We start from the raw sequence: 11,214 nt of genomic DNA, 5'->3' as shown, positions 1-11,214 counted from the left end.
AATTAGACAATGACTATTGGACAATACATTGAATATTGTAATTCCTTGATCAGTTTTGCTTACCTATTTTTTTCAATTGAAAGTGTATGAATAATCTTTTAACGTTGTTCTGGTCTAATAAAATATGGTTAACATGTTTGGTCCACTAAATGCATATATATATATATATTTTTTTTTTCTTTGGTCTAAGATAATTATGCTAAAGTGCTATAATAAAATATGATACATTATCATGGTGATGTTGTTATATTATTGTGTTTGGTTAGTTATTATACATATAAATATATATATATATATATATTTTTTTTTCATTTCCATATCTATTGGATCTTAGTTGTTTACTGCAAAGTGTATCATATTGGTAAATTTTATGATAAGTATGGGAAGACTGTGTAATTAGAAGGTAGAGTTGATTTTTTTTATTACTATTATGCTTATTGCATGTCATTGCTTGAGTTGCATGGTATGGCTGAGGCTTTAGGATACAACCTACAAATTAAGATGTACTTTAATTTGCATAAAATGGGATGACTAAAGGGGGCATAGTAATTTTGACTGATAATGATGCTATGAAAGTGACATTTTCCTTACTTGAAAATAGAATTACTGAGGTATATTTTAAAAGTGAACCAGTTTCTCAAACCAACCCAAATGCATATACATTATTTGAATTACAACCGCCAATAGAGTCCCAAATCCAAATTGATTTCGATGTCCAAGCTAATATCCTTAACCAAACATAAACTCCTAGATCCATATTAAAACTAGACTTGGGGAAATTGTCTTTGAGGATTCAAATTTTGATCTAAACCTTAAAGACTTAAAATTACTTGAGTTTACCTATCCAAAGCGAAACACTACCCCTAAATTAATGGAAGTTAAAGAGGTATTGAAGCGGGTGTTCAAGAGTGTATTGAAGGGGTTATGGTATGTGATGTTGCGGAGGAAGATAATAACAATAATGGTGATAATGATGCAGATGATATTGATTGTTGTGATACAAACTATGAGTAAGATGAGGATGATATTGCTTTTGAAAGGTCCATCGATCAAACCATGGAATAGGGTCATTTAAATGTAAGAAAGGAAAATAATGCAAAATCTAAAAGTGAGGCTAATAATGATGATGAAAAAGATAATATATCCATAATAGAACGAAATTTCCAAAGTTTGATTCTGAAACTGACGTAAGTGACCCTAAATTTAAGTTAAGGATGTTCTTTAGGTATGCAACTGAGTTTAGATAGACAATAATGAAACATGCTATCAAGAATAACAGATGTTTCAAGTTCACAAAGAATGATAAGTACAATATTAAGGTTTTGTCCATTCCACTATATGAGTAGGTTATTTATGGTAGGATGCATCATGATAAAAGAACTATTTAAGTCATGATATAAGTACGTGAGTATAAATGTGATAAGATTTTCAAAAATAACAATATTAATTCAACTTGGTTGGCTAACAAATACCTGAACAAGTTCATATATGATCCTAAGTGAAAAAAACAAGCTGTTTGTTGACATTATGAGAGAGGATTACATTTGTAAATTTTTTGAATGGTAGTATTACAAGATTAAGAAGAAACTAATGAAAGCTATTGAAGGATCTGCTGAAGTATAGTATTAAATGTTATTTGATTATTTGATTGACAAAAACTAATGGATGTAGTACAATGGTAATCAAGAGTGAGTTGCAAGGGGAACTTTCTTAATTTTAGAGAATTTACATTTGTTTAAAGGCACTGAAGAAAAGGTTTATGCAAGGGTATAGGCCAACAGTTGGATTTGATAGTTGTCACATCAAAGGACAAAATTGAGGCAATTACTCTTAATAGTTGCTATTAAAGAAACTTGGTCATGGTTTTTGGAATTGCTCACCAAAGATGTAGGAACTCTGAATTCAGAAGGCTAGACTTTCATGTCTAACAAGCAAAAGGGATTTATAAATGCTTTGGATGAGGTAGTGCCTAATGAGGAGTATAGACAGTGTCTTAGGTATATGTACAATTATTTTAAGCTTCAATTTAAAGGATTGTGGCCAAAACAAAGATTACGAGCTACTACTAAAGCTTCAATGGTACCCATAATTGAGGTAGAGATGAGTAAGATCAAGGAGGTAAGTGTAGAAGCCTTCAATTAGATAAATAAGAAGCCACCTAATCATTGGCTTAGGTCACACCTTAGATGATGAGATACCACAAGCACAGACATCTACTTGTTGGGGTGTTGATCCTGTACACCTGAAGATGGGACCAATTACTAGGGCATAAGCTAAGAGGTTTAAGGACAACCTTATTAGTTTCATACAAAGAGTAATTAATTCTCAGTAAGGCATGATAATACCAAAAGATTCTAAACTCGTGTTGAGCATCCAGGTTTTGAAAGTAGAAATGGATCCGGAAAGCTGTTTCGATGTGTTTGAGGACTACAGGCAGCAAGGGGCAAGTTTTTTTGCTTATGAGCATGTTTGAACTCATCAAGAGGTCATGAAATCATGTCAACATAGAATCAAGGGTGCCTGAGCATGCCTAATGGCATCCAAGTTTCCAACATTGGCCTATTTTGCATAATTGGTACTAGGAAGTGGTTTTTCTTGTATTCCGAGCAAACTTGATCATTCTGAATGGCAACGTGTGGGCAAAAATTCTAATTCTTTTAGGCATCTTACATGGCATATTGGTTCAGATTTGGAGGCTAAATTAGCTAAGAACTGGACAACGATAACTTATTTGGAAAACTAGTCAACTACTTTCCAAATCTGGAATTTGACTTTTTATATTAGGAAATAACCTTTTATTTTTTGTTTTTTTTAATTATTTACTAGAAAAATTAATTTAAAGGTTGAATTTTAATATTTATGATTGTAAATTAATTGATTCCTCTTTCAAAATTAAGGAATCAGTTAATGCAAATTAGATTAGAAAAGTCCTAGGAAAATCGGCAACTACATTGTTTAGTCTTATTGGCCAGTTTTTATCTAATGTTTTAGGGATTTTATTTTTGAAACTTTATCCTATTTAAAGGCTTTATTTCTTAATAATAGATACATCATCATTCATTGAGAAAAATAGTTATGAGAAAGATTTCTCTTCGTTCTTTTATAACACCTAGAACACCAAATAAAGAATGAGTGTTCTAGCTTGACTTATCAATACAACATTCCATAACCTATTGTGGCATCTTCGATATACCAAGGTTTCTAATCACAGATTGATGAGAGTTCAAGGTGGTTATTAGAATCTAAACTTAATTTTGATATGAGCTTATTTAGTACGGATTTAGGAGCAAGTCAACCTAAATTCGTATCATTAGAACCATGCCTAAATGTGACATGCTTCTCAGTAACCTATATGAAGCATATGCTTCAATTGTATACTTAATGAATAGACTTAATTATGGGGAAAAATAGGCATGCCATCTCTATAAGGGTTGAAGCTTCACAAACAACCAAGAAAACCTAAGAAACTTAGCAGTAAAGAGTCTGATGAGAAGCCTTCAACAACCAAAATCAAGAGAGTTTGTGTGGTGATGACATGTCGGAACTATGAACAAGCTACACATAATAGTAGGCAGTGCCCATCGCCACCAAATCCTAACAAAAAGTTTAGATTCGAATTTTTAGAACTTGTTCATTTAGATGAAATTACTTTTTAACATTTGTACATTAAAAAAACTAACTTATACAACTTTTTTATTGTGTATTATTGTGTTACCAACAAAAAAAAAAAAAAAAAAAAGAATAACGATGAAGAAGTAGATATGGAGGATGAAGTTCCAAATGAGGCAGCCAATATGGGATATGATGGCCTCAGTAATATATCAAGTATAGGAATTACTGATGTAAATGAGGCAGTAACTTTGGGAGCTATTAGTCTAAATGAGGAATGACAACAACTAATTTTACTAGAGCATCATCACATGATGCATCAAATATTGGAGCTTTTTTTAGTAATGGGCTATTAAAAGTGGAATTGCTAACACTTGTACATGTTGAAGGCCTTGGTTTACTAGTTTAAGTGGGCCATCAATGGGAGCTATTGGTCTCCATGTAGTAGCAACTGGTCTTAATAGATTATCAATGGGACCTATTTATCTTAATGGACAACATTAAGGCTCATCACATATAGAATAACTTGTTTTGTTTATTTTATTTGTTAATTACAAATTACGTTTGTACAATTTTTTTTTTTTTTTGTGATTGTGATTGTTCAAATTTTTTTTTTTTTTGAATGTATGTTCAAATTGGAAAGAATTTAGGCTTAAAATTCCAATTCGAAGGCCAAAAACCAGTTAGCCAATGAGTAGTAAACCATTAATCTATCAATCCAAGCCACTCAACCTACAAGATTCAATGCAAGGAAATCTAAAACCCTCATAGCCATTTGCAAAATCATCTAACAAGTAGAAAGAATCCACGTAGCCAATTAGATGATCACCTAGAAAACATAACAAGCTCAAGAATCCATTTCGGCCAGCTAAACACCCACATAAACACTTAGAAGATCACTTATGAATCATTGGAAGCAAGCATAATCTATTTCAATTAGCGGAGCATCATCACCACCACCACCACAAGCAAGGTTAAACGTGAAGAAAGATGGAAAAGATAAGAGGAAGAAGAAGATGTTGTCGAAGTTTGATAAAAATAATCTTTTGTTAAACTTTTACCTTTTCATTTACTATATATATTTTATGTAGTTAATAGCAATGTTCTAAAAGGCGTAAGGCGTCGCAAGGCAACAAGATCAAGCCTTAAGCCTTATGAGCCTAGGCATGAAAAGGCGTTTCATAATTATATTATTATTTTAATTATTATAAGGCTATTAAATGAAAAAATAACTTATATTTTAAATGTCAAAATATGTATAAGTCTATATTACTTTTGTATGTGCAATAAACATAAATTAGTACGTAATTGATCATAACAGATTTATGAAGATTCATGTTTTCCAAGTTTCCAATAACATATTAGTTTCAAAATATAAATATATGACAAACCTACAAGTACCTAATCATTCCTAGATTAATACATATTTTAGCTATTGCCATAACTAACTTTTGTCTAACTTTTTGTCAGACTTTAATTCAACATCTACATCTTCATCCAACTCATTTTCCGTGTCATTCGATACAAAATCATTTTCCTCGGGCTCTTTCATTTCAACTTGAACATTTCTAGAATCTTTTTTAGGTGGTAAAATATCATTCTCCATCTCATCATCATTTTCATCGTCATCACAACCTTCGGCAATCCATGATTGTGTATTACTAGCATCATTTGCTAGTAGAGTCTCTAATTTATTACTCTTTTTTTTTTCTTATTCATCAACCTTGCATTAAATTGAACATAGGCTAAATTGTTCATCCTTGTGGTGTCTAGTCTATTTCTCTTCTTGGTGTGCACCTACATAAGAAGAAGTTAGAAAAATTTAGTATACTTTATAAATGATTAAACTAATACCTCATAACCACTAGTAAAGTAATAATTTAGTATATAACAATGTAATTAGTACTTACCCTTTCAAAGACACTCCAATTTCTTTCACACCCCAATGAACTAGTAGTTAAACCAAGGATCCTTTTTGCCATTATTTTCAAATTTGGTGTTTCATTTCCATATAAGTCCCACCAGTTAACTAGTATATTTTATATATATAAGAAAGAAAGTGAGAAAATTGTTATATGTAATATGATATATATGTGTGGGGTGTGTGTTTGTAATATATTAACATAAAAGAAAAAAAATAGAATAATATCAACGTACCCAGATTATAATTTGCATCATTGTTCTCACATCCACTTATTGCTGTTGAATGTGGCAATTTTGCCACTTGATGGTGCATGTCACCGGCTAGCATGCACACCTTAGTATCAAATCCTTTCCTTTTATGAGTTTATATTTTTTGTATGTTTTTAATTGATGCAAGATATATTTTGATAATGTTTTGTGCCTAAGTTATGTATGCAAAAGTGTAGGCAAAATTATGCACAAAAGAGTAGGAATGTTATGCTCGAAATGCCTATGGTGCTGGATTCATAATTTCCATCCACATAGTTCCACTATTTATCTTATATCTCAGGTTGAAAATGGAGTTTTGGGCTGAAATTTTGAGGGATATCTACAGACATATATAGAAGACTATGGTTCAAATTTCAGGTCAAAATGACATGGGAAAGACCATTTTATATTCCAAACAGATTGCTGTATCTGATGGGCCCAGTATGCAGAGTATGGGTCAGTTTTGGAGCTGTTTGGCCCATGATCCGGTTCCAGAACTTTCCTAGCTCTTGGAACAATATTCATTGATGAACAAGGATGCTTCAAACCAAGTTTAATAAGCAGATACAAAGGGGAACTAAGTAGGTAAAGCTAGTTTGGTTGTTTACCCAAACTAGTTAAACAATAGGAACTTAGTTCAAACCATGTGCCACTTTTTACTACATTTGGAATAGACATGTTGCGGCTGGTTTTTACCTCTTTTGTGTATGAAAATTTAGGTGTTGACCATTTTACTTTTTAAATTTCAAATACTTTACTCATTTTGTAAGCTCGCATGCTTGGCATGTGTGAACTAGTTGTAATTTCAAGCTTATATTGTAAAATGAATGAAATGGCTACATATCCAAGCCTCATTTTCAAAAACTAACGTGGTCCCCTTCTTCTTATCTCTTATTCAACACTTAGAACACTTTAGGAACCCTAAAAACCAAAAAACACCATAGCCAAAACCTAAAAACACAACTCACACACAACTATTCCCAAGAGCATCACCAAAAGCTTGCTTGTTGCTAACACTTCAAGCTAGCTTGCTCTTGGTCATAACATTCTCACCCCAACAAAGTGGTATCAGAGCAAGGCACATTTTTGTGAGATTTATGAGATTTTTGGGCTGGTTCATTCCTTAAGAGTGAAGAGATACTTGAAAGTACAAATATATTTTCTTATTCCTTCATACTCGAAAGCAACATTCACATGGCTTCTTCAAGTTTTTCAACTCCTTCTCCTCCTATCTTCAATGGGGAGAACTTCAACATTTGGAGTATCAAGATGCAAGCCTACTTGAAGGCTTATGGTCTTTGGGAGGTCACCATAAATCCCCAAGAACCTGAGCCTTTGAGATAAGGGGCAACGGTCAACCAAATCAAGCACCATGAGGAGGAATTGGCTAAAGGTTTCAAGGCTCTCACCGCCATTCATTCTTGTATTAGTGATACCATTTTCACAAGGATAATGGCATGTGAGAGTGCCAAAGAAGCTTAGGACAAACTTCAAGATGAGTTCCAAGGGAGTGCAAGGATAAGGCAAATGCAAATCCTTAACCTAAGGAGGGAGTTTGAGACTATCAAGATGAAAGACAAAGAAACGGTTAAAGAGTTCACCACAAGGATTCTTAATGTGGTGAATCAAATTAGGGTGCTAGGTGAAAGATTAAGTGACCAAAGGATTGTGGAGAAGGTGTTGGTCTCCTTGCCCGAGAGGTTTGAAGCTAAGATATCTTCATTGGAGGAGTCAAGGAACCTAAATGAAATTTCCTTGACCGAGTTGGTGAATGCCTTACAAGCTAAGGAGTAGACTATTGAGACGATCCTTGCTTTTAGCATCAATAATGTTGAAGATCGGCATATAGTCACCTTCCTTCTTCAACATCTTTTTAATGTCATCCTTTGCCTTTAGTAGTTCTCCAAAAACAAAGCCCATTGAAGGCTTCTCCTCTCCATCAACAAGTCTAAGCACTTTCACTAATGGAGTGAATACCTCAAACATAATTCTATTGAGTTCCAAAAATTATTAGAACAACAATATCAAATGCTTCTTTTTCCTTTTTGCTCCTTAACCATTTGGTACTATCCCATTCATTGCTTGTCATCATATTTCTCAATTCTCGTTTTTTATAAAGCAAACTTTGCAATGTTAGGAAAGAAGTTGAAAACCTAGTGACTCCCAGACGAACAATCTCTTTTTTGGTTAACTTTCTCATCAATGCCAAAGTCTTATGATGTGCATAGATGAAAATAGTGAAGGATTTGGCCTTATCAATCACTCCTTTGAAGCTAGGAAGTTTAGAGATTCCTTCAAGCATAAGGTTTATGGTATGACTAGCACATGATATCCAGAAGATGTTAGACCATTCTAATGCTAACAAATTTGCAGTGGCCATATTATTGGAAGCATTGTCGGTCACAATTTGAACCACATTTTCATACCCAATATCTTTAATACATTTGTTGACGTAGTTAAATATGTATTGACCAGTGTGAGCATCATCCAAAGCTTCCTTTAAAGAAACAAATGTGGTTCCTAGTTTCCAATTCACACATAAATTCATGATGCTTTTTCTTTTTCTATCACTCCAAGCATTGGTCATGATAGAACACCCACTATTTTTCCACTCTTCTTCTTGCTTCTTGAGTATTTCTTTTGTTCTCTCCACCTCTCCCTTCAAAAGTGGCTCTCTTAGTTGATATTGAGAAGGAGGAGTATAATCCGGGCCATATTGACCAAGAGCTTCAACAAATCTTTTGAAGCTATCATTGTCAATGGCATTAAAAGGAATCCCGGCTTCATATACACATCTTGCTAAATATTGATGAACTTCAAGCAATCTTTTCTTGAAAATTACATCTTTAACATTTTGTTGTTTCATTTTCTTACTTGCACTCATAGAAGCATAATCAACTTTGATTGGCCTTGCAAATTGATCCATGGTACCCACATTAATATGTCTTTTCCTTGTCCTTCCTTCAATAATAGAAATTTCTTCTTCTTCTTCTTCTTTTTCCTCATGTGTAGACAAAGACATAATCACATCACCTTTTAATCTAGCAACATTCAATAGCTTCTCTACCTTTTTAGACCTTTTTTCCTTAAGTGCCTCACGACATTTGGGTTTTTGATCCTCACTTGCTCTAAGGCATGGTTTCACACCCTTCCCCTTGATACCGGCTATGTGGACTTTGTGCCTATTAATTCCCGGCTTTGTAACTTGACCACTTAATATGCATTTTACATCATTAGCATTACTAGGATCTACAATAACCGCGGTTTCCCATCCAACGTCTCCGGAGTCTTTTTTAGTTCATTTCCACAAGAATTGGATGCAATGGAAGAATTAGTTTGTTCCCTTGATTCCTGTAAAATTGAATAATATGTGCAATTTAAAAATTTAATTCAATAAAACAAACTAACATTACTAAATAAAATACAAGTGTAAAACATGCATATGAAAAAGTAACTAATTATCATTTCACAACTCACAAGTGTTTTTTAAAACTAAACAATGATTAAAAGATTTAAAGTACATAAATGACCTCTTTTACACATTTTATCGAACACCTAGAAGGCAATAACACAAACTAAAAAAAAAAAAAAAAAGTACCATTAACCTTTGAAACACTTATACATTGAAATAATATATTCACAACTCACAAGTGTTTTTTAAAACTAAGCAATGAATAAAAGATTTAAAGTACATAAATTGTCTCTTTTACACATTTTATCAAACACATAGAAGGCAATAACACAAACTAAAAAAAAAAAAAAAAGATGTACCATTAACCTTTGAAACACTTATACATTCAAATAATACATAAGACAAATTGTTATTTAATCTTTCCATCAAATGGCCAAAAAATAGATACAATTGTCATATCTAAAAAAGAATAAAAGAAGATAGAAAAAAGAAAAAAGAAAGAACAAGAGAAAAAGAAAGAAGAAAAATAATAATAAGAAGAAGAAGAAATAGAAAGGCAGAAAATAAATACCATGGATTTTTATGATGCTTGGAAAAGGGGACCATGCAAAAAGGAAATTTTGTCTTTTTTAGATTTGTGTATACATGTGCTGCCCGATTCTTTCTTATGTTTCCTTTGCGTTGTTTTTTTATTCTCTACATGAAAAAATTCAAAATTGTGTGGTGCCCACTTTAATGGAAAGTATATTATTTTATTTATTTATTTATTTATTTTTTTGGTTAATAAATGTTTCCATTAATCTTAAAAATGTTTCCATTTGTTAACAATATTTTTTATTTTTTTATTTTTATTTTTTAATTTCTTATGAATCATTTTTTAACATTTTTTAAAAAATAACATTAAAAAAAAAAAAAACAACTTTGAATAAAAATGCTCCCGCCTTTTGGTGCCTAGGCACGCATTAGGCGGTCAATACAACGTTGACCGCCTTTTCCTAAGCCTTGCTACTATGCAATGCATTATTTAAAAGTATCACACCTAGGCGTGCCTAGGCGGCGCTTTTTCCTGCCTTTTAGAACACTGGTTAATAGTCACTATGGCCTAAAATATTAGCATATCTTATTGTAAGTGATAGGAACTTTTTGGTGCAGTGTTATTCTAAATTTAGATTTTGGAACAATAGTTATGCAAAAAATTTAATGCAAAACTTAGATAGACGGATAGTTAGAAAACAACAAATATCTTTCTTTTCTTTTTCATGTTTATACATGTATGACATCATTCTCCTTTGATATTAAATGAAGTGTGTTCAACGAAAGATGTTTGATATCGTATATGATTACTCTTTTTTTTTCTTATGATAATAATTAGTGTTTTTAAGTGGTCTTTGATTCTATATACAATTTTATAGTTTCTGCTTTTAAAATTTATGGACCATCAACATTTGCACTTTAATGTATATAGGAGCACTTTTGGAACCAAAAGTGTGTTCTCATTATTTTTTCTCTTTTTCTACACATAAGCTTTTCTTCTTCAATAGAACAATCATAACAATGTCATTGGCATAAATGATCTTACTAGCATTACTTCTAAATTTCATTCACCATTCTTTACGTATCATTCAAAAAGAAACATAAAATTAAAATGACATGTGTTTGCTAATTTACATATCATATTTTACAAACAAAGACACCTAACATAATAAAGCATGACATATAATGATGAGAATCAGCCTATACCCATACAACCCACAACCCGTTGGGGTGCTGATCTTGTGCAACTAAAGGCGGGACCATTTACGAAGGCACAAGCTAAGAGATTTAAGGACAATCTGGTTAGCTTCATACAAGGTGTTATTAAATCTCAAGAAGGCATGGTAGTACCCAAATATTCAAAGCCTGTACTGTGCATCTAAGTTATTAATGTAAAAATGAATGTGAGATGCTGTTTTGGTACATTTACACACTTCGGGCAGTAGGTGATGAGAATCCACTTGTACCCGTACAACTAACAACTCACT

At 32.4% G+C, this 11,214-nt stretch overlaps 1 protein-coding gene across 1 annotated transcript; it reads right to left on the bottom strand.

Moving 5' to 3' along the window:
• Positions 1-7,557: 7,557 nt before the first annotated feature.
• On the bottom strand, positions 7,558-10,990 carry LOC125424192 (uncharacterized). Its single transcript, XM_060811223.1, has 4 exons — positions 10,934-10,990; positions 9,041-9,132; positions 7,935-8,993; positions 7,558-7,771 (listed from the first exon to the last, which is right to left on the bottom strand). Exons 1-4 carry the CDS (start codon positions 10,988-10,990, stop codon positions 7,558-7,560), a joined length of 1,422 nt encoding a protein of 473 aa, XP_060667206.1.
• Between the last annotated feature and the right edge of the window lie 224 nt (positions 10,991-11,214).

The sequence above is a fragment of the Ziziphus jujuba genome, chromosome 9 (assembly GCF_031755915.1).
Source record: "Ziziphus jujuba cultivar Dongzao chromosome 9, ASM3175591v1".
Lineage (NCBI taxonomy): Eukaryota > Viridiplantae > Streptophyta > Magnoliopsida > Rosales > Rhamnaceae > Ziziphus > Ziziphus jujuba.
This window is presented reverse-complemented; position numbering and strand designations above follow the sequence as displayed.

What these genes read in the sequence shown, in the direction of transcription:
- LOC125424192 (XM_060811223.1), bottom strand. Translation starts at nt 10,990, where the DNA reads ATGGTCCCGCCTTTAGTTGCACAAGATCAGCACCCCAACGGGTTGTGG. An exon ending in ACGTTGGATGGGAAACCGCG is followed by an intron (nt 8,994 to 9,040) that starts GTTATTGTAGAT and finishes ATGCATATTAAG; the next exon opens with TGGTCAAGTTACAAAGCCGG. An exon ending in GTTCGTCTGGGAGTCACTAG is followed by an intron (nt 7,772 to 7,934) that starts GTTTTCAACTTC and finishes GGAACTCAATAG; the next exon opens with AATTATGTTTGAGGTATTCA.